General features: G+C 42.3%; 1 protein-coding gene across 8 annotated transcripts in view; it reads right to left on the bottom strand.

Moving 5' to 3' along the window:
• Window positions 1-24,216, bottom strand: part of magi2a (membrane associated guanylate kinase, WW and PDZ domain containing 2a) — a 201,032-nt gene extending 176,816 nt beyond the window's left edge. For all 8 annotated transcript variants that reach the window (XR_009665982.1, XM_061029315.1, XM_061029316.1 and 5 more), the window contains exon 1: window positions 23,737-24,216. Coding sequence is in view for 7 of the 8 variants with exons in the window: in XM_061029315.1 (XP_060885298.1) it covers window positions 23,737-24,037 (301 nt within the window). In the remaining variant the exon portion in view is untranslated. The remainder of the gene's footprint in view (window positions 1-23,736) is intronic.
• Between the last annotated feature and the right edge of the window lie 361 nt (window positions 24,217-24,577).

Below are 24,577 nucleotides of genomic sequence, written 5' to 3'. Positions count from 1 at the left end.
AGTTGTTGGGTACTTTTGATTGGGCCAAAGCTGCAAAATGACTAAATGACAGATTTCCCTGCCGGTAGCTATGCCACTAGTCCGGCTAATAAACATCTTTGTGGGTTTAAGACTACAGTAGACCTGCCTCATTAGCCTTAATCACAATAAGTGGCTGCAACACAGAAGAGCATGTCTTCCTCCCTAATTGAGACCCCAAAGATTTGCTCTCTTTGCATACCTGTCAGAACGGTAATGGAAGAAGGTGGAAGGGTAATTTAAGGAGGAAAAACCTGCACAAAATCAGCAGAAATTGAAACCTAAACATGCACGTTTTGAAAGCATAAGAAAAGGCTCTTTAATTTTGATAAATCAACATTTGGAGAGCAGTTACAGCAGAAAGTCTACGACGGTCACCAGAGCAGCAGACACTTTCTGACAGCGTGATAATTACCTCTCGTCGCAGTGCTGTCAGGTGAACAGCCGCCGAAGGAGCCCTGCAGTGAATCACTTTATCACTGCACCCAGATTACAACATATACACTTTTAATTGTCTCTGCCTGTCCTTGAGTATCTTTTTCATTTCCCAGCAGCAGCCCCCAGCTAAAACAGAGTCTCACAGGCGACTAGAAAACCTGACAGGTATGTATTTATCTGTCCAGAAATGAAGAAATGAAATCCTGGTGTCTGGTGTGGACACAGTCGGAACACCAAGGACAAAGGCGACATGACAATTGGAAACTTCTGGAAAGAAAAATAGACGGTCTGCTTGTCTGGTATGTCAAGAGAAAACAGAACTTTCAAAAGACAAATCTCTTTTTTCTGACACAGGGAAATCTGTTTTGGAACACCATTTTTTATTAAAATCCATACTTTGTCCCAGATTGCCCTTCATCCCACAGTGAAGTATATTCATTTTGAAGGGAACCATGTCATTTTATAGGGGAGAAAATGATCCAAAAGGAAGTGCAGGATACTTTATAAGTGATTATACATGATTTAATGTGACGGAAACCTTCTGCAAAAAAAGCCTGGAAGCATCTTCAGTAATCACCGACAGAACACAACCGAGGCTGAAAACTTGTCGAGGAAATTGCTTTGAATCCTTCAAATATTTTCAGATAGTCAGAAGATCTAACAGTGAGAACTGGAAGTTGCTCTGTTAGTATTTCACAGCTGAAACAAAGCTGAAGAGTAAGCGCTGCCCCATTTCGCATTCAAACTGTTTGCCTTACTCTGTAGGTACGTCTCTTTATTTACCACCCCGCAGTAAGACCCAGTCCTTTGTCTCTTTTCTCTCCCCGGCTTCCACTGGGGGAGTGCTGTTCCTGCTGCAAAGAGATTTTAATTGCTTTAAGCCAATAAGAAAAATGCAAGACAGGGAATGAATGGCTTATGTGCTGCTTCCCAGGAAGAAGAAGAAAAAAGAACCAGCCAAACAAAACCCTCCTGCTCTCACAGATTTCCTCGCCGCTAAATCCCAGAGACCGTCTCATTGTTTCTCTCCTGGGTGAGGACGGGGCGATAGCGAGGTCACAGCGAGAAGTGAGATAACTTGAGTGAGTGCGTTTTTATTTTTGACACAGTCGCTCCCACGAAGGCAATTGCACGAGCCGAATCAACGCAATCGTTCTTGATGTTTCAGAGCTTTGAGACTCAGCGGACAAACACAACAACGCAATCATTTTGGGGGAAATACGAGTCAACAAACAAGTGGTGACAATAAATAAGGTGACTGTTTTGTTCCCAGCTGCTGAGGATTTATTAATGAGTTTACAGCCGGCGGTCGTCTCTTGCGGGACTACAGAGTCAGAATATATCGTTCTTGGGTCCCAGGGCTTCTTTTGGTGCCCCAGTGAGGCCGCTTGGGCCAGGACAGAGATAATCAGTCACAGGTGAGCAGCAAGCTCAACCCCATGTGGCCACCTGATCAGCTGTCGGCATCCAAACTGAGACAAATGCCAACCTATGACTTGCTTGGCTGAACATGATGGTGACAAACTGAATTAAATGTGGTGCTTTTTCCTCTGACAAGGCCGACAACTTAGAAAATATACACTTCGAGAGGCTCTACTAACCACAGCTACGGCGTATGAAGTGTAAAGCAGCTACAAAGAGCAAAGAAAGAAGAGGATGATTCTCACTTCTACTCAAAAAGCTTAAAAGCAACTGAAGGGCAGAGACACAAAGCGACTTTAAGTAGTCAAACAGAAAAGTTAAGGTGAATGTGAAAGTTTGAATCCACATGAAACATTACCACTTTTGGTGACTCTACCGGCAATCGGAGCTGAGGGGGTCATTCTGGATTTTGTGCAAACAGAATGCCTTATTCAACTGGGCATATAATGTAACACAAGCTTCAGTCAGGCTAGGGCTGGGTGAAATGGACCAAAACTCATATCTCGATATTGTTTAGCTGAATGGCGATACTCAATATCGATATGTCTTTTATTAACAGTGAAAACACATGGGGAAAAAAAAACGACTTGTTTGTGAATTCAAAAAGTAATATTATAAAATAAAAATGTTCCTTAAATAGAATAAAAGAGAGAGAGAGGAGGAGCAGGGTGAAGAGGGACAGACAGTCAGTCATCATCAGTGAGATGAGAAAAAGGTGACCTGGCACCTCTGTAACGTTATTTTAATGCAACATAAACTATATCGATATTAACGATATTGTCTTACCCGATATTTTGTTTGAAAATATATCGATATATCTTAAAAACTCAATATATTTCCCAGCCCTAACTCAGGGCTTCTTCTTCCTATAGCATGCGACTCATTGTTGTGGGCCATATAATGCTTATTGTATTGTTTTGTATGGTATCATAGCATATAGTATAGTATAGTATGGTGAGTTGTATTAAGTTATTAAATTCACAAAAAGGTCACTCATAAGTCACCTGGCTGTTATTTAAACATCAGGCCTCACAGGTGCAGCTTGTACTCTGTGATGTTCTGGGTCAAATTATAAATATAAGAGACACGACAAAGTGTAAAAATAAAAAGAAACTTTCTTTCAATCTGCAATCTGTCTCTCCTCATTAATTCTCAACAGTCTGTTTAAAAATGAGTCATCATTAAAATCCCGGCTCACAGACCTGATTTAACAGATTCATTATAGGAAGACTTAAGAGGCAGGGAAAAAAAAACCCCTTGAAAATATGAAAACTGGGTTGTGCTTATTTCAGAGAACAGAGACTCTTTTTGAAAGATGTTAGGGGGGAATTGCCGTTTAACCTCCAGTTTTCTTTCCTGCAGGCGCTGCTGTTGTCATTTACTTTTTTCCACAGTTCTGTGCTTTGAAAAAAAAAAAAAAGCAGACGGGAAACAGTATACAGCCTGGATGGTTTGCTACAAAGCTTGGATGAGGTTGCACATCTGTCATAAAAGCTTACTCTGCCATTGTTTTCGCTACCGCTGCATTCCTTACATTCCAGCGACTGTGACTCCCTTTGACTCCCCAGAGGACGGAGGGAGGAGGGGACAGGACACTCCTCTGGACGCAGACTCTGAAGTTAATTGCAGGTCACAAAAAGGTGTATTTTGGCATCATTTGATGTGAAAATGTGACAGAAGATGCTCATCAAGGATTTAGATTTAAACAGCAAAAGTGGTTTCAAACTAGGGCTGTCCAAAAAAATCGATACCCCAAAGTATCGCGGTATTTGATTTCATCATACTAAATCGATATTCCCGCTTAATTAAGTGGATTAAAAATGTCCATTTATTTCCCTTAAATTCCCGTAATCACAAGGACCCTCGCTCCTGATGTCACAGTTGGCCTTGTTGGCTGGATTCTTGATCCTAAATCAGCCGCAAGTAAGAGCGAGCCACTGTGGTAGGGTGTTATTAAGATTAAGTGAAGTAAGGGAGTGCTGCTAGTAAGGAGACAGCATCAAAACAAAGACATTATTAGGGCCGGAGGACCGATGTCTCCTGGTGTAATTTTGGTTTAAATCTATCGAACATTTGTTATTACATTGACAAAAAGTATATCAGGATAATTCATTATATTGCGATAATTATCGTTATCGCTTAATCGTCCAGGCCTGGTATGATATCATATCTCATCTTATCACATCACAAACTGCAAAACTTTTTCCTGGTATTGAAAGTTAATGTTAAGAAGATATGACAAATATGAGGACAACAGCTTACAGTAGAAAATATTCCTGAACGTACGCTCTCTAAAAACAGTCTTAAAACAAACAACAGACCTGAATTGACATTTTTAGCATCACCTTGTTTGCATAGTATTAATCTTCACAAATAGTGTGTGAGATAGTCGTTTTAACAGGATGTAAAGAACGCCAAAGAATTAGCATTTAAACAGCACGATTGGGTATGTATGTATTCAAGCTCCTACCATGAATAACTGGAAGCTGTAGAGCTTGGCAGCAAACTTCAGCGGGCTATAAACACTTTAGTACGGGTTTTGAATAAAGAGTTTTATGTGCATAAAGTGGCCATTTCTCCGCCCTGTGGGTGTAGTAGCAGGAGGCCCCTGATAACTTACAAGACGACACTAAATTCTGGTCCTTTCTAACAGCGTTAAGACTCGGATCTCAACATGCCTCGGGGGCCGAGCCGCTGTGATAATTTGCCCTACCGCAGCAAAAAAAACTGGCTTTCTGTGACAAGTAGAAATTCCTTCAGGCTGCACAGTTTGCTGCACGGGAATGTGTCGGACTGAGCTGTTTAAGGAGCTGTGTATATCTGTTTGACCTCATTAGTACCGCGGGCCAGGGCTGCAGACTCCATGTGCCAAGTCGGTACTCTCTCCCTGCTACTTTATACACATGGCTGGAAGGAAGCCTGTTTCCTAGACTGAATTGGGGGGGGGGGGGGGGGGGGGGGGTAGGATGCGAATGAGCGGGACAGAGAGAGAAGAGTGTTTGTGTTTATTTGCACGAGGATTAACTTACACTGTTGGCATGTTGATAAGGGCAGCGCAGTTGTAAGATGAGAGGATTTGGATGATGGAGCAGAGAAAGTAAGCACCGAACGCCACACTCTCTCCACACAGCGTCCTGAATACATGCTGTCGGATTGTTCAGGTGAAGCATGCGGGTATAGAAAGAAAAACACTGTGCACAAGTGACGCTGGGCAATATGTCTCCTCTTCTATTTACTCAAACATTTCTCATGCTCAAGGAACAGAACATACCCCCTCGTATTCACCAGTCTCAAATACCACTGTACCAAATGACTAGCAGTGCAGGACTGTAACGTGCAATGACAAGAGGGCAGGACTCATCCTCCAGCGCTTGTAAAAAAAAAAGGAGTTCAGCGGAGAGAAGAGGGGAAAAAAAAAAAAGAGTTCTGTATTGGGAGCGTTTAGAAATGTCTCAATGCATTTCTGCTCATACGGTCACTGCATGACTTAACTGAAGGGGGCATATTCAGTGTTTGCCAGTCAGGTAGATACAGGTGGATGTAACAGAGAAGGCGGAATTGGTCCTGACAATCCAGAGGGAGGGAAAGTTGTGGTTGGCAAACAACACAGCAAAAAAGTTATTGCTTGTAAAAGGACCTGGAACCACATCAAAGACCTCCAATACAATATTGTGTCCAAAGCTGCATGGGGAGTTCTTTAATAGTTAAGTGATGCCGAGCGGAGGGCAAAATTATTCTCAATGCAATCACCATCAGCTGGTGTCGGCATGTGTTGGCTGAGTGGTTTTATACATATATAGTTTCCATTCTTCTTCTGAGGCCCCAGCTGCAGACTCAGGGCCACTTCACAGTAAACAAGGGTCCTATTAAACCCTAGGACCCAATTAAGTTCCTGGCATTCAGCCACAACCTTCCTCTAAATCAGAATTAAGAACAGAACAAGCAGATTAGCAAGATCTGGATTGTGGTCAGTCCAAAGCTTGATGCATATCCAATCCTTTTTTTTTTTTAATCTTCTGTCCTGTGGACCCTCAAGAAACTCTGCAGAAGATCAAACATACAAATCACGGAAGCATAGAAGCAGCGATTAGTTGTAGGCTGAATTTGAACTTGAGAATATTTCTTAACCTATTCCTGTCCGCTTCTTTCCGACCTCTTTTGACCAAATGGAAAATTGCAACGGTAATTTGGTGACAGGAGTTCACAGGCAGACGAGCAAGTGGTACAATGTGACCAAATCATAGTTAGTATTCTCCCATTTACAGCTTTGCCGGCTTAGCTCTTATTTAGCCGAGCGTCTTTTCAGGGTTGGTAAAGCTGTGGCTGGCACTGTACTCCCATCTGGGACCAACTGGCGCCAAGGCTTATCCTGCAGCATTCAGTCACAGATACAGAAAAAAAACACATGCTACCTTTCTCTACATGAGGTCTGGGTGTTGCACAGAACGGATGACAACACCCACAATGCAAGCTGGCACAGGAAGCGTCGTGAGAGAAGGTAGGAAAGGCCGCAGCAGAGAGAGAGTAGAAAGTAGAAACGAGAGTGTGGGGAGAGAAAGGAAGCTTAGCAAAGCAGCGCTCATTTGCCACGCCTAATCAGAATAACAATGGATGCTTTCAAGTTAGAATAATAGAGAGCCCATCACTCATCATAATGGCGAGAGGAACAGCCAGGCCCGGCTGAACTCGTACAGTCCACAGAAGGGACCAGGAGAGGCTCATGGAGTAGTCAGTGTTTGGATTTCAGAAGCGGCTGATAGAGGCGTGGATAGTTTAAAGAGCTTAAAGAAGTTGCACAGGAGCTGCATCAAAGTCAGGCACAGCTGCACCAGTGAGCGATCCAGAAGTCTTACCAAGTCATACAACACAATCGAGATTTTCCAAAAACCACCGCTTAAGACTGTGGCACTACAAAAAGACTGTATCATTATGGATGTAGTCGCAGTGACCTCACCAATTGGTCACTGAAGAGACGTTTTGAAGCCCAACGATGGCTGTCATCTTTTTGAAAATGCCGTCTCAACCTAACTTTGTGCCAAGTGCCAAAATGTAAAGAGAGTCAAGTAAAGGTTTTATACCAGCCTGAAAATGCAAAGATAGCCTAAACCTTAAAACGGAGAAAGCACGGAGAAAATTGAGCAGGCTTGTACACAGGGCTGCAAACAAATGCAAGATTAAAAACAGTCCCAGTTCTCTCTATTCATTTCTTCTGTGTTTAGGCTTGTGCTGAGATTATAAGCGCTTGTTGGTCTATCCCTCTTAACAGTTTCTTCTCCTTGAAATAAGCTGTCCTTCTCTTTCAGTCGCTTCAGGGTGACTGGTCGACTTACTGCATTACATGCAACGACTCGACTCATTCTACAATACCTGTCACACGCATCAGACTGCAACAGAAAAACTAGTCAGTAGAGCTGGACCAATATGGTATATTTGAGACCAATACTACAGTAGCCCATTAAGGGAATGTTTGAGCTGAAGATACAGGAACTGAAAATAAACGGGGCGGTAGAGTTTGGCCAAAAGTCTGTAGTTTTGTAACCATGTTTGGATAATTACCTAACACTAAAAACATGTTAATATCTTATTGAAAATGTCACTGTTATTTTCTTCAAATGGTAAAATGTAGTCGTCGGAGCCTTGATGTTCTTCAACTTTGTTATGGGAAGAAAATGGAGACTGCTTATGAAGTATGTGAAGAGCCATATTCATCTCAAAGGAAATTATGTTTGACCCAATTGACACAAGAATCTAAAAAGAAACTAAGCCTATAGAGGAAGTGAACAAAAGGCTCATTAAATAAAAAGGGGAGATAATAAAACAAAACAAAAAAGCTTCTTATTCCGGTCATGAACTGTACCACTTCTGTGGACAGCTTACAAAGTCGTTTTTGAACTGTGTGTATGAAAGCGTGTGTCAGGTAGGATTAATTCGAGACGAGCACCGGGAGAGCTGTAAACAGTGACCTTTTCTCTGTCGCTCCACAGAAAAGACTAAAAGGCACCATTCCCATATTTATGCCCGAGGAGTAAGCTTTAGCTCAGACAGTGAGGGCGAACAGAAGGGGGATGATTGCGCCTTCAGTTTTCTTTTCATTCCGCTCGTTTCATTAAAGTCTGTTTCTTTTTTTTCCCCAGCAGAAAATAAAAGGACGAGTGGAACGAGAGAACGGGGCGAGGGAGTTAGAAAAAGGGATATTAATGAAGGTAGAATGCAAACAGGAGAGCAGGAGAAGGGAGTGAGGATATAAAGGGAAGTTAATTGTTTGAGGAAGAAAGTTGTGCCGCTTCTTAGATGATGTTGCGTCGGGACAGGAGAAGGGAGCGAGAGGCCAAACACTCCCTTTGACCTCCGTCTAATTACTGCATACCTTGTGGTGAATAATAGCAATTCTGCAGAGACTGACTGAAGAGACAAGGACGGTGTGATGCCAGACGGCTGCCTAGTCCCCTTCGTACCTCCCTGTGGTTCAAAAAGCGGCGCAGCATGGCTCTGCTGCCCGGGGGCGGTGAGAACTTGTGGGGGGGGGGGAAGTGAGACGTGTGTTCTACATTCTCCCCTTTCTTCATCACCAGCTGCGAATTCACTCTTTCCCCGGCTTAAAACGCAGAGATGGGAGTTTTTTTAGAATTCAATAGAAATCTGGAGCGAGCACTGATCTCGCAGTAGCCCAGAGCGGGATGAGTTTTCAATCAACAGCCGAGTCTCTAAGTTCTGCCTTCTACTACAAACAACGAGAGCTGAATGTCTGACTCAACCGCGCTGGGAGGATGGAGTCAGAGAGGGCACATTTTGGATGACATATTTTCAGCGTCCGTGAAGCTCCTGAAGCATAAAATCAATGTTTAAAGAAACCAGGCACACAGGGGAGAAAATAACAGCCAACAGCCATGGGTTATTTAGAACAGAGCAAGTCCACAGCGCAGAAGATTCTTCTACATTTCACTCCGTTGGCAGGCGAAGCAAGGCAGCTACCTAACACAAAAGATCAAAAAATAAATAAATTAATGCAATCTGATTTCAAATAAAACATTGTTAGCTTCACCACAAGGCATAGCACTACGAGTACTTCAACATTCATATTCTATATGCTTGTAATTTGTCAATAGAAAAAGGTAATCCAGCTGCCTCTTGGTTAAATTCAATGTTGCAACCAAATTAGTTTTGAATAACTACAGCTAACGTTAGAGTCTTTTATCATACACATACAGGTTGTTTTTTTTCCTCTTTGCATCAAGTGGTGCATGCTTGATAAAAAAGTTAACCACAGTTTCCCTGCTCATCATATTCATCAATTTGGACTTTTGAGCAAAAGTCCAGTATTCAAAAAGACACACCATACTAACGTTATGAACATGCATTTAATAGACTATGTACAAGAAGAAGATACTTTTTGGTTAATAAAACAATAACTTGTATTCTTTCTGAAGGCCAGCAGGGGGCGACTCAACTGGTAGCAAAAATATGCGAGAATCAGAGCCAATATGAAGACCCTTCTAATCGTCTCAATTGCTGGTTTCAATGGATTATGATATTACATTTGTAAGTTACGATCTCGTTTTGTTTAAATGGACGATAACGATGAGTCTGTTTCGGGTCATGGCTTTCTGTGATGGACAAGTTGCAACTACAGCGACCTCCAGATCAGGATCGAGACGTATGCCTGATTTATATTTCTTCTATGCAGAAGCCTACGTATACAGCCCGATGTACAACCTCCTCAAAAATGTAACTAGGCGCGGAAATGATGTTGATACCAAGTCCATGGATTGGTCCACTGGGTAGCGACGTATTTCCTGCAAATTTGCTCATCTTGCAGCCTGTTGTTCAGGGATGCCGTCAGTACACTCAAGAGGAGTTAGTCACTTTTTTTTTTCAGTCCTCCCTCTGTGTTCACCATGCTTGTTTCTTTGGATTTTAAACAAGGTGGTGATGCCAAAACAAACAATCCAATCATAGCTTTCTGATCCTCGGTGTTGTCATCCTTGACGCATTGTTGACCCGCTACACTCTTTGCGGTTGTAAATGTGTCATTTCCGTCGTAACGCAAACGTCAAGGGCGCAGAGCAAATGGATATAGATTTAGATTTAGAATAAAAGGGTCCGACTGCTGTTAAAGTGTGCTACGTTTGAAAGATTAGCAGCACAACTGCCTGCCAAAAAATACAAAAGCTTCTCACTGAGACTCTGCCAAGTTTCAAAGCATTCTTTCCTCTGCAAGGAAAACAAACACTTGGACCAACATATTCTGAACTGTAGTTGACTGCCTGTGATTGAAATCCAAGTTTTTAACTGTTCTGTACTATTATTATTGATTTATTTGTAACTCATGCTGACTGTGGTAAAGTCAAAGACAATTATCTCAATCACAGACAAAAGAAAGTCTGACTTAACCCAACATAACCTTTAGGTCAGGATAACTCACACTAGATCACAACCTCAAAATAAATTGGGTCATGCATAACTGTAATGCAGATTAAAAACAAAAAAAGATCATTTTGATGACAACAAAACCCAAGACTGTTGAAATCCTCTAATATGTCCTTAACAAAAAGCAGCAGTTTTAGTTAGGATTGGTATTGGGCGGTTGTGGCTCAGTTTGTAGAGTCTGTCATCTCTAAACCGGAAGGTCAAGGCTTTGATCCACAGCTCAAGCATCCACATGTCCGATGTGTGCTTGGGCAAGACACTCAAACCTCAAGGCCAAATTCCACAAGATGCATGTTCGGTCAGTCTCAGCTCCAGCAGCTGAGAGGGCTCTGGAGCCCTCCGTAGCAGAAGAGCAAGGCTTTCAATTTTTGCCGGATGCCCGGAGCACGGCGCAACAATTTACCACAGAAAAGATCAAGCGGAACGGGAAGTCAGTCACAAAAACAACATTAAAGCATCTGGATTATTTTCAGAATAAAACACTCTGTTTTCACAGTTCAAAACGATGACCTTATGTGTGTTTGTTTTTGTGTTTTATTCCACATACATCGTATTATGTCGCGCCGTCAGGGGTGAATCTGTAAAATTACCGCCGGAATTCCTTTGTCTCTGCACTCCAGACGTCCAGCTTATGTACTCAGGTTTTCCATTCTAACACTTCTTCAATCAATCAGTCAAACGTTCAATATCACACACCTTCATTATTTTATCTGAAAGTTCTCGTCCCTACAGTAACATGTACGGTACCTGCCAATTTCACATGTTGTAACAAATATGTCAGTTCAACCGTGAACGTGTCTGTTTCCCCGAGCGTCACAATTAACGTTTTATCAAGCTGAAGCAAAACCTGTGTTGTTCTGAGCTTATCATGATGCACATTGAGTTTTAATTGGGGAATGACAAGCCAACGTAAATGTGCTTAAAGGCAATCATAAAAATAACCTTGAAGCTTTATCTAAAATCATCTTACTAACGGGGAACAAGACGAGGGTGACAGTTTAATCTTGTTTAATCGTGAAGGATAAAAGTTGAACTTTCTTTATTTTCAAGCTCAAGACTGTGACTCGTTTGTCAAACTGGTTGGATTATTGCTGCATCATTTGTCCTTTTGAGAAAAAGCTTTTAATTTGAAGATCAAATTCAGTTAGTGTGAAATCTTACGGTACTTAAAACATGAAAACCCATACATGAAGAGCGGGTTAAAAAACACTTTTTTTTTTGGATGATCCCTTGTGAAAGGAGGTAAATGCTGGTGCCCACAGCTGTGTCCTTCATCTGATGGGCCGAGAAAAACACAGCAAACAGCCGTGTTATGGTTGTCTATTGGATTAAAACCAGAGTGGTGTGAAAATCCAAATGCCAACCCTTCTACTCTCGCCGTCTGTCAACTCCTTTTCCCTTCCCTCCCTGTGCTTTCTCTGCATCCTTTGAGCATCAGGTGTGTTTGTCTCGCTCCCTCATGGCAGGGCTGTCTTTCAGAAGGTCCCTCTTCCTCTGGATGGCAGTTAGAAAAGGCATGAATAATGTCTGCGAGCACAGGGACGGACAGGCCCGAGTCGGTCTCTTCATCTCCCGAACCCATTTAAAAAGGTCCCCGTCTTTGTCCCCGGTGGAGAACAGTGATGAAACGAGTGCGAATGGGAAGACAGAGGAAAAACAAGAGTGAGAGACAGTGATGCACATGTGGAGAAAATAAAACTCCCGGGAGTGACGATGTGAGCGAGCTTAAAAGGAGCTGGAGGTGACCTCGCCGCAGGCAAAACTAACAGGGTGGAGAGGGGGGGGGGGGGGGGGGTTGCTAAAGGGAAGCTAAAGGCTAGTGCAAGACTTGACAGGAATCCAAAAACAAGTCATATGAATCCTCTGTGTGAGACAGCACTGAGAGACAAATGTGATCAGTTTATAGGCTGCTACAACATAAAGACAGTGGCAGCTTTTATTGAATAAACATGCTAATAATGTGTCTGTAGGATCTATACTGCCCGGCGGTAAATCAATGTCTTGTTTACACTCTTACTGCACAATCTTTATCTTGTCACAAAGTGCTGCTCTGTTAGCTCTGGAATACAATTGTTGCTTCTAATGATCAATAACACTGCATTTTCTGTCCCTCCCCTCTCGCTCTATACCTGTCTGCAACAGACAAAGTAACGTGTCGTCTTCATCAGAGGCTAAAGGGACTTGGGTACTACCAAACGTTGAATAAACGCATCGTTTTTTTTGGGTTGTTTTTGAGACCAAGACCAATTTCCAGTACTACAACACTAGTGGGAATTCACATTAGTCTGTGATTTCATAATAACAAATATTGCTGCTCTTAAACAAGAGTTGTTGTTCCTTGTCAGGGTAACAAAGCACAACATGAAGTCTTATCTTTCTAGTACCTCTCACAAGGGAAGTTGTGTAAGTAGTCAGGGTTTTTGTCATTTGTCAATTGTAGAAAAGATTAGCTAAAAAAAAAAAAAATCAATCTTGGGGCAACCCTGATCCACTAAGAAGCACACATATTGAGTTGGACACCAAATGCAAAAATACACTCATCCATGTAGAATAAAAAGCGATAAGATAGTCTGAGCCCTGCCAAGAGATTGGGAAAGAAGAACAGACCAGCCAACCGCAGCTCTCAGAAACACTTTAATCGCTCGGTATTGATTGTTCCCCCGGTTTTTCGATGAATCAGCAACAACTTGTGTGGGCTGAGGAGTTTGCTTAATATTCCCTTCTCTCTCCGTGAGCAGGTCAGCCAATTTCACCCTCCCCAATGCATTCGCTCCAAAATATCCCATTTAGATCTCATTTATATTCATACCACTGGCAGCTGAGGTTGTGGGAATATTAACCGTTCCCGACATGAAATATGAAATCATACAATATCTCCCTTTTTTTTTCGTAAAATCTTATGGTATCCAAGGGGGGGTTGCACCTATCAAATCATGCAAGCTGCACTTCAGTGAACCACAGACACTCTGTGACTCATTACATCTTCACAAACATGATGTTTACTTTGGCTGCAGCGTTTACCTACAGGGCTGCTCGGTCTGTCTATTAGTTCTCGATAAAGAAGAGGCCGGACTCGTGCTCAAGGCCGGACTGCACACACCGAAAAACTTCTAGATGACAACACTGATTTGTCGAACAGACGGGAAGATTCATCTTATCTTTTGGACAAGGGCGGTGTCATCCAGACAACAAAAAGACATCACAGGTAGACATTCTTGACGAATGAGCATCCCTGTAGGAAAGATGACACATCCCTGGTGTCACTCAATGTAAAGCTGTTTATACATACAGGACCCTGTAAATACATCATCTACTATCTGCTGCAAGAGATACAATACAAACACACTGACAGCTTAAGTGCCAGTGACAAATAGCATAAACTGGAAGGTAAATAAATGAGTAACATTGGCTTTGTATTCCATTTATGCAAAATTACAGTCCGACTATGCAAAGAGAGATTCAGTGGTCGAAATGCCAAATAATCCTTCAATCGTCAAGCCATGCAAGGTCTTTCTCTCGCCAACATCCACACAGGTAAACTCACAAACTGGTGAATGTTATTGTTTTTCAAACAGTGTGTGGCTGTACTTGATGTTGGGGTATTCAACATTCTTGTAAACCCCCACACACACACACTTTCATTTAGCTCACCAAGAAAGCCTGATTAAATAGTTCAAAGTTATTTTGAGTGAAATATGTTGGGCCATCTGGAGTGATTTTTTACATAACAAGATGTAACACCTGTTTAGAATCACAAGATCTGGCTGCTGCTGAAACAATTAGTTCATGCACAGATTAGTCGAACAACAACAAGAACAGAAACTTTTGGTTGAGTTTGAAGAGAGGCTTATAGAAATGGATATTTATAAAAAAAGTTTAAATCTCTAACATAAACCTGTGTAGATACATAAAGGACACAAACATAAAGAGCTTATTTGTAGGACAGAGAGAAACAGACTCCAGTACAGATACTGAATGTACACACTGGAACTGGTTCATCTATAATTCATGATAATGAAAAGGTAAAGGGCTCATTGTTATTCCCAGTCTCTTTAAGCTCCAGACAGCATTCAGTTGTAGACGTTGGATAATGGAGAAGGTCATAAAGATTTCTTCAACCCGTCGTGGAAGCTCTTTATTTCCAACAGAGGCGTCTTCACTCAGCCTCTCATACATTCAGTGTGATTGTAAAGATAACTAATGATAATTCAATGCCGAAGAGACGCACAAACAAACCAACATAGTCTGAAACGTATCCACCTGCATAACACCACACACAACACCAGCCCAGTCTCCTATAAATGATGCTCATATACAACTACTTTGCAACACTAGGTCTGTTTGAGAGAAACGTTACGCACAAGATTTTACATTTCCGAACAATACAATGCAAAAGCAATGTTTTGAATAAAGTTTCTCGCAAGTTGCACAAATGTTGATATTGCACAAGCCAGTTCAATGTTTAGAGGACCAGCAGCTTAAATGAGTTCCCTCCAGAGGTGTGGGCTCAGCCTTAGAGAAAGGGGGAGGAGCTTGGACATTTGTAGGGAGCCAATAAAAGGAGCCAGTTGATGTGGTTCAGGCATCTGATTAGGATGCCCACTGGACACTTCCATTTGGAGGTTTTCCCCCGAGCTCGCTGCAGTGATTATATATCCCACATGGCCTGGGATCACCTCAGAATCCCTCAGGAGGAGCTGGAAAACGTTGCCGGAGAGAGGGTAGTCCGGGTTGACTAACTTGGCTGTAGCCACCGCGACCCGACCTCCGATAAGCGGAAGAAAAATGGATGGTTTAACCAAAGCGCTTCTGTTGCCTGAACCCAACAGACCAGAATGTGGACGTGAATCCAAGACCTTGGTGCGAGAAGTCCTGCACTTCAGCAAATCCAGTGGGCCACATGAATGCAGTGTGTCATTCACTCCTGTAAATGTTTGCCTGTGAACGTAACCCAGGTAGCAATTACTCTGTCACCATAACATCATTAGGAAAAGCAGTTAAGGAATATACAAAACATAGGAGACAAGGTTGACGACGCACACCCAAAAAAAGTTTGCAGCTTTCCTATTTCGCAGTTGTCTGCATACTTACACTTGTCACAACAGATGGCTGATGTTGACAAGGAGCGAAGGGTAGGCCTATGTGTATGTGTGTGTGCCTTATCATTACCTGTCCCTAGAGGTGAGCCTGGCAGTCAGACAGTGTAACAGAAGCGGTGTCAACAGGATCTCTCCACCAAACCTCTGTCAGGCATGATTGGACAGCATGTGGTAAGTGCTGCTGCGGCCCTTGGGACACACTCACGCGCACACACACACACACGCACTAGCAGCTCTTGAACGTGCATGTGCGAGTCTGTTTTTCTGCGTCACACTCTCTGTGTCACACTTGCTGGTGCAACTTAACACTCTCAGCGGGACCCTGACAAGAAGACAGATGGGTCTGACTGTACGGAGAATCATTAGCGCCGCTCCCACGCAACAGTGTGTGTGCGTCTGACTCAACACAACTTTCTCAGGGATAGCCCCCGTCCCATCGTTCAAACCCCCGACAGACCGGTGACCAGTCCAGACTCATCATCACTCACATCACTCATTCCATTACTTCAGGCACGCGCCATTGACTGAGGAGTGTCATGACTTACTGGTTTCCCCTTGAGCTGTACTGGAATGCTAGAGCAGTCCTGTTTTTTATGAACCGCTCCTGTGTTGTAGGGAAAAACAACTTTATCTTTGTGCCCAAAAAGGCTGACCTTAACTTTCTATAGTTTGAGCTTACTCACGCTGATGACTTCATCCTACATATTTGCTCTAATGCAGGTATGGGCAGTATAAATATGGGATATCATCTGTTTTAGTTGCAAATGAATAAGACAGAAACACAGATTGAGAATGTAAATATGTTTAGATTAATACAAAATTCAGTCAAATCAGAGCGACAACAGAGAGCACAATCTCCTTTCACAAACATAGTGAGAGTTATTTTTCCATGACTGTGTTGGTATAGTCGCTGCACAGGAGTCCTACTGAAATGGCAACGGCGCTTGTGTACACAAGTGGGACAGGTGCTGGATACAAAGATCACAGTAATATGAGCAAAACCAGAGAGGTGGAATCACAGCTCCGTTATTAGATTTAGGTATAGATTTAGGCTTTAGTGGCCATGTTTCGACCCAATCCTCCGGCAAACAACTGAGGCGGACCAATTTTGAGTAAATGTCAACAATAAAGCCTGTCTAAATGTTATATATGTGCTGGGGACTTCTATATTGTTTTTGCAGAGAGATCCGTGCCACTTAGCAAAAAAAACTCTGTCAACTTTAGAGCAGAAAGTTTTTTGTAAGAGAGCAGAAGTCTAGCAATTACTGGAGGCTCAGGTGAGGCTCCTACTAAAACATGTAACTTTCATATAGCTGGTTATATATGTCCTGAGATTTTTGTCACCCTGCACCCAAAATGTGCACAAGAGATCTGACATTTGTCTGCTTTGATAAAGAAAGGTGACAAAGTAAAGATGCAACAGTAAGAGTATTACTGTTGTGTGACATAGACCAGGGGTTCTCAAACTGTTTTGGCTTGTGTACCCCCTTTCAGAATTTCTTTCAGCCAAGTGCCCCCTTGTCCGGCAAAGAACATTTTTCAGGAAATAATTTAGGAAAAGAACATGAATAAATCGATGTTTATGTGGTCTTCATACATTCATATATAATGAAAGCTACAGTATATCATAAATGAATATCCTCAAGTTGGAAACAGTGCCCTATTTGATGTTGCATAGAGAACATATGTTGTTAATTCATTTGTCTTTAATCAGTGTATGGATTTTTCTAGAAATCATTATATTGGTTTGTTGTGGTGCAACTTTTTTTTTTTTTTGACATTTGTCATGTAGCCTTTGCAGTACTCCCACGTACCCCTAGGGGTACACATACCCCCATTTGAGAAACACTGACATCGACGATACATGGGCGGGCCACCCAAGTATATTTCTCGACCTTTTTCCAATCACTGCACGAGCGCGAGTGATAGAGAGAGAGAGAGAGAGAGAGAGAGAGAGAGACGCACGCCCAAGAGAGTGAGAGATAAAGAGAAAATAAGAGTTAGAAGTGTGCTGACATACATCCCTCAAGTAAATGCAAAGAATACGGTGTAACATCTCGTCTGATTTTAAAACTGCATCTGCTTTGTTTTGATATTTTCTGCAGCTGCAGCGGCCGTTGTGATGCTACTCATACATGTACGCGTCATCGTCGAACAGTCTGTGTGCGGATTCCCAAACTCAATTCAGCTGATGAAGTTCACGTTTTATGTCTGAGAGCTCCAGAGTGCTACAGCACAGGAACTCAGTCTGGACATCTAAAATATTTATGCAAGTTTAAGGACGTTTTTCTTTTTTTTTCAACTTTTAGAATCTAACATTTCTCAGTAGATAGATTTCAAATGAAGGATCGATTCACTTGAAAGAACTTGTAATAACATGAATTAATTAACGATGTTTAAAATGTCAAGGCATTCTCTCTGATATTTAGGATTGTGGACAAACACAGCAGCAGCACAATCCCTCGAGCCTCGCATTAAAACAACCTTTTAAACCTAGAAAGCCGCTGCCATGCTTGCTGCTATTCCGGCCTTGCTGAAGCTCCCTGCGCTCGTGCTGCTGTAATGACTTTCCCCAACACCGGCTAACGCTAAGTGGGCACCCGGCGAGCGGGCTGATTGCCTTGGGCTGACCTGGAAACGTCTGCACCCCCAACAGCACTCAGACCCGGCGCGCGGTTCACGGCGGCGCTGAAGTACAACGACGCTAAGAGCTTCTCACTGTAGCGGCACTGAAAGATGCAGTGACAGCCTCCATAGCTGGCTGCATTAATCCCTCACTGGACATGAACTTGGCCATTTCAGCGTGTGTGTGGGGGGGAGAGATGGAGGAAAAGGAACAGGGGAAACATTGTAGAGTTAATTCATCTTGATGCTTTGGCAGCATTATTTATGAATTACAGAGACAGCGACAGCATGTAAATTTACCTTCAATGCAGATTATCTAAAAGGTATGACTGGATGAAGACAGATTGAATTTGTAACATTTTATCATTCTGCAGACAGCTGTACTGCAACTCATATCAGTCACATACTTCCCTGCATGCTTTGTGGGCACCTGGAGGATTTTTAAAAAAAAATATCCGCTATGCAGCAGATAAGGGTGGAATCATCGCCGGCTGCCAGCAGATTATCGCTCTTCGCTCAGAGTAAACAAGTTGGCGGCACAACAGCGCAGGGGTCCCTATAACACCTTCATTACAATCAACCTGTTGATCTCAACACCGGGGTGTTAAACTGTGTAAATAAACAGCGAGAGTAGACTATATTTTGAAAGTAGCCAACTGGAAATAAGGTTAAAGCCATTCCTCCCAAACACACGGATATACTCTGCCTCCGTTACAGAACAGAAAGAGTCCATCAGGAAGTTTCCGGGGGAAAGGAGCAGCACATTGAAAGCTTGATCAAACAACCTTTTTTTCCCCATACTTGTGCAACTAGCTTGCTAGCGTTATCGTGTGGATGACTCCAGTCGTGTGCAATGTGTTCAAGGCAGAGTGGTGCTAACGGGTAGGCAGGTAGGCAAGTGAAGTATGCAGGCAGGCACAACCACAACAACATATTTATTACATGACTTTTTATACTCCTCAGCTAGTTAGCGACAACTCAAACTGTGGATTTTAACAGCACTACAAACCAAGAGACTGAATCTGTCTTCCTATTCGCACAGCGGATCTCGTCAACACGCACTATCAAAATGCTTCATTCTTTTCACTGAGATTCTGCACAAAACCCTCGCGGCAGTACATTTAATTTAAACCATCTTGATTCATTTTTCATCGTTCCTTGGATCACATGCAGCCCAAACTGTTGGGGGGGGGCGATTCGAACAGATCATGGATCAACTGCACCGGCAGGTAGACCATCAAAGAGACCACCAAATGAAATCATCAGATGGAAATATAACACGCCCAAAATAGCCTTCGACCTCTCACACGTAAAAAATAAGACTTTTAAAGGCACTTTATGACCGTAAATGGCAAGAATCTAAATTAAGACGTCTTAAGGATCCACAAGGACCAAGTGGCAAACCTGAAAAAAGCCCAAAATGGCTACAATAAAGATCCAATGGATATTACAGTGTATCCCTACAAAAACAGCCATAATGCACTCAAATGTAATGTTTAAAGTGAGTATAGTAGAACTCTGGGAGAGTCTAAAACACCTGCTTTGACAGCCATTGTCTTTGCAGCCGTCTGTCGGGGCAGCAGCAGCATCAGGGCTTGCGACTCTAAAAAGCTTAACAAGCTGATTAGGAGGGCTGGCTCTGTGCTGGGGACTCGCTGTGGAGCCCCTGGAGGTGGTGATGGGGAGAAGGATGATACAGAAACTGTTGAACATTATGGACAATAACATGCATCCCTTACACAATCTCGTGTGTGAACAAAAGAGTGTTTTTAGTGGGAGGCTACGGAAGCTAAGCTGCAAAAAGGACAGATTTAAAAATACTTTTTTACCTACTGCAATTGCACTTTATAACGACTCCCCTTTAAGTAAGGACAGAAGACATTTAAACTTTTGTATGGGTGGGATATGTATGTGTTGTGTTGTGTTGTGTGTTTGTATGTATGCTGGCTGCTGGAACACCTAAATTTCCCTGCTGGGATGAATAAAGTATATCTTATCTTATCTTATTTTCTTGCATCATATCTAAATGGGCCACATTAACCACTGGAGGTAGTCTCAAACCTATCCTTACATTACCTGGAGTTTCTTGCTCTAACGAGAATTCACTGTGTCACTAGGAATTTAATTTTGCCCTATGTTCTCTTATAAGCCCATCAGTATTTAGTGGAGACATTAATTATGTCCTAAAGGGCTGCCGTATCATTGGTGGCAATCTAATCTAACCAGATCTAATCTAATCCTCACCTCAGAGACTAATAAAACACCTGATGTTGTGTGCGTGCAAGTGTGGGAGAAAGCCAGAAGACTTCTATCATTTTTAAATGCTGCCAGGTGAAAATCTGGTTCACGGTCCCTTTAATAGGAACAAAAGCATGAATGGTGAGCTAGATTTTTAAATCATGGACAAGATGTTTTTTTATCAAGGTTGGCAACCTGGACAAAAGTTCTGCAAAAAGAAAGAGAAAGCACTTTAATATTCTGTGGGGCGGCAGACCAGTGCCAAAGAGAACTTGATGTATTATTCAAAAAGGCCATGATCAAACTTTGGAGGTCGACCGTGCATGTAAACCAGTCAGTGAGTTTAATCAAACCTTCACCTCAACTCAAATACAGTTTTGCCGTTCATGTATTTAAAAAGAGTACGACCCTGTAATTATCACTGGATGTTGTTTTATGCCTTTTATACATTTGTGCTTGTGATTGGAAACATTTTCCAAGCACACCCAGCACTTGGTGGGGATATGACATATTTCCGCTTACAGTCATACACTCCAGCTGTCCTCACAATACAACATATTTATCTACATCTAAAAAACCCCATGGGGAAGCCATTTGTCAAACTGATCACCACACAAAGGAGAAAAGCTCGGCTGATAACACAAGGTCAGATATAGTAGAGTAGCTACTAAGGATGTCAAAGATACTTTTATACCCTTTCAACACGACATGTTTTAAAACGGTACAATCTCCATTTTTGTAATGATCGACAGTATCTAAATGTACCGAAGCTTTAAGAGACAGAAGATCTTTAGAGATGTTTAACCCAAAGCTGCTGCAAGCAAGAGAAAGCAGCGGTGGTCCATTCAGATTCACAGGTCAGCAAATTACAAACAAGACAAAGCAGAGGATGTGAAAACTGGCTAAATTGCACAAATACTGCACATTGGCAAAATGTCAGTACCAAATCTATAGCCCTGGGTGTACTTGCTTTTAACTGCATGAAAGCAGGACATCAGCCTTGTGTAGCCTGCGTCGGTTTGGAGTGTTGGTTGTGCACGCTACATGTCCATGAGGTGCAATATGCATATAACCACTAGGAGCAGTGTGGGGTTGTATGGTGATGAGATCGGACACTAAAGAGACACCAGAGGGCTGCTACAAAAATGGCAGAAACGTTTGAAGAAAAGTGAATAGATTAAGTCTGCAACTATGTCATGTTTGTTTACATTACACCAATGCATATCCGGCATGGCGCAGCTGGTTGTCTAAGCGTATGTGCATGGTTCAAAAGCAAGAATATTTGAGCCTTATGGTGCCACCATAAGCTGACTAGCACTCAACCAAAAATCTGTCATTATAGTGAATGGCTCTGTTGCTTTTTTTTTTTTTGCTCATTTCCGCGCTGCCTTTTTAATGCCATGTCCTCCTGTCCTGCACCTAAGATCCCCCTCGGCCTCCGTCTGACAGGGATAGTCTCCGGCTGTGAGGTGCAGGTGTGAACAGGTAAGTCGGGCAGATTTCAGCAGGCAGCCTGTCTGTGAGATTCTGTAGGCATGAACATGTGAACACAGCTTCACGACCCTCCCTCAGGGAAAAAACTATTAAAACAGACTATCAGATGAGTGAATGTGCTGCAGCTCAGAAGTGAAAAAATATCTCTTTGGCAGCAGAGCAGTGCAAAGAAAGAGTGTTTTCCCTCCGTAATATTTATTTAATGCACATATCAGCCATTTAAAAAATAACTCGACGGTGTAAACAAGCGGCTGAGCAAACATGAGCAGAGCGATGGGAGAATATCAATCACTTGAGCAATCACTTGAGGATATAAATATTTCATGGCAGGAAAAAAAAAAAGTAACACATTAGTTTGATATAGGCTTGGCTGCCTTTTTGGAATAAATCCCTGGTGTGATAGCGAACGCACACACATCACACACCGTCACACAGGCTGAGACTTTGATCCAAAGCCTCTTACGGGCTGATTTTTCACCCCAAAATGAGAGGCCACAGATCCTCCTATCTGAGCTCACAATGCAAAGACACCCAGCGTCATTAGCCACAAGGATCAGAGACACAGACGGTCAGAGAAGTGTGTGTAACTCTTGTCTACTCCACAGAGATGACAAGAGGTCATTTAGAGTTGGTGCAAGCAAAGCTCATTTATAAGTGTGTCTAAAACACGAGGGTCAAGGTTGTCCAAACAACAACAATTGGAGGGAAAAATGTTGGCTCCTTTTGCATTTAGTGAAGCTACAAAAAAAAAAAATCCAATACTTAATATTTCTAAGGGCGACGGTTGCTCCGTCTGTGGCGTTCAATGACTGTGACCTTATCAAACTTTATGGTAATTTTCATTTCTCTTGACACCTCTGTAATGTTGAAATAGGAACCCCGGGGGGTTTGCTTAAACACAATCCTTTCCCGATCCAATTTAGTCCACTTAACGCAGCACAAGTTGGGTAATAAATATTCCATACTTTGCAAAAAGAAAAGAAAAATTATTCAAAGGTTAGATGAGGACTATAAAGCAATTTTCTCCCCTTGAAGACAGTACACACACTAAACCAGACATCATCACAGATATTCAAATACATCCAGGGCTGCAAATAAATCAGAGTAAATCAGCAATTTAAACAAATTGAAAGGCCAAACTTCCATATTTTTGCATTGTAGTTCTAAAAAAAATGACTTTTTATTAACGTAATGGTCAGTTAACTTTATGGAAAATCACTATGTATGCCAAACTGTTTCTGCTCTAAATACATCAAATAGAAAACATGTAAAATGTCATTACAATGATTACATATAGACGATATTTGCTTTCTATGTTGAGCTTCTTCTGTGCATGCTAAACAGTCTTGGCTGAAGTCCACTTCAAAGTCTGACAATGTAATGTAATCTTATATAATCTTATCCAATATCAAATTTAATCCAGTGTTTATGTCAGTGGTATAAAACCTGGGATGTGTGATATCCTCTTATCCTGATCTAATACTAATGCAGAGAATACTACATACACATAATATAATAGATCCGTTGTTATTAGTTGTGTAGCCTACACGACTGAAGCCACACTTGTGTGTACTTCACATTACATTACATGCGATATTGGATTGCGTTATGTCTGATTACCCCAAATGTAACACACCCCCTAAAAAAAAAAGATGGATCAAACACAGCAACAGGACCCTGCAAACACAACCGAAACACCTTTTTTTTTACAACAACGCCTGAAGAAATGTTGCAAATTTAAGGGCAACAGACGCCGCGAAACAACAACAAAACACAAGAAAAAGTTAATTTTCTTAACGTGGTTTGCTCGTAGCACCGAGTAGAGGGGGTAAGGTATCAGTTTTCGAAGACAATAGCACTGCTGTCAAAACAAAAGAGCGTGTCAAAAAGCCAACTAGCGGTTTTCGAGAAGGGGGGGAAGAAAAAAAAACTGCGAAATGCGGTAAAGTTGGTGTAAAAAGCTGAAAGACCTCACCTTGTTTGACACACTTGAGTCGGACGGGGTCTTTGCTGTGTTTGACCACAGCATGGACGTCCCTGGTGGTGAGTCCAGCCACAGGGGTGTCATTGACTTCCAGCAGGAGTTCATCCTGGAAGAGTTTGCCGCTGTGGCAGAGCGCTCTGCCCGGGAGAAGCTCGCCGATAACCGGGAACTGTCCATTCTCTGCGCCGCCCTTCAACTCCAGCCCCAGCTCCCCCTCCTCATTCCTGCAAAGGACACTCTCATGGACTTTGTTAGTCCAGTGGTTCTTCCTCTTCTTCAGGCTTTTGGACATGGCTCCAACAAGGGGTGGGGGGGGAATTACATGAGTGCGGCCGTGGAAGAAGTTTTACCGCTCTTCAAAGTCCCCCAGTGTCACCGAAACACTGTAGCGTGCCCACTTTCAATAGCAAACGTTACTTGTATCCATATGAGCGCACAGCAGCTGGATCATCAGTCTGCCTTGGCGTTAACTGAGAGCTGCTCAACTTGTGGTGCCTTCAGGTGCTGTCTCAAAAGTCGGCGCTGGTAGTTTCACACGGACGAAAACGACGAAAACGAAATGTGCTGACATTGGAAAATTATTTTGGTAGACGAAGTATGGGAGCATTTGATAACTAACAATCATGATAAATTATATATATTAAAGACAAATAACGTCATGAAATCAGGATGTAACCGCACCTGGTGGCACATATTTTTTTTCTTATTGTCCTTGCAAGTCCACATAAATATCATCAAATACATTTGAGTGTCATAAAAACAACTTATTTGATAAATTAATTACTTAAAATGACAATTTCTCAGTAATACATCAAGACAAATCAACTACACT

The sequence above is a fragment of the Labrus mixtus genome, chromosome 22 (genome assembly GCF_963584025.1).
Source record: "Labrus mixtus chromosome 22, fLabMix1.1, whole genome shotgun sequence".
Classification (NCBI taxonomy): Eukaryota; Metazoa; Chordata; class Actinopteri; order Labriformes; family Labridae; genus Labrus; species Labrus mixtus.
This window is presented reverse-complemented; position numbering and strand designations above follow the sequence as displayed.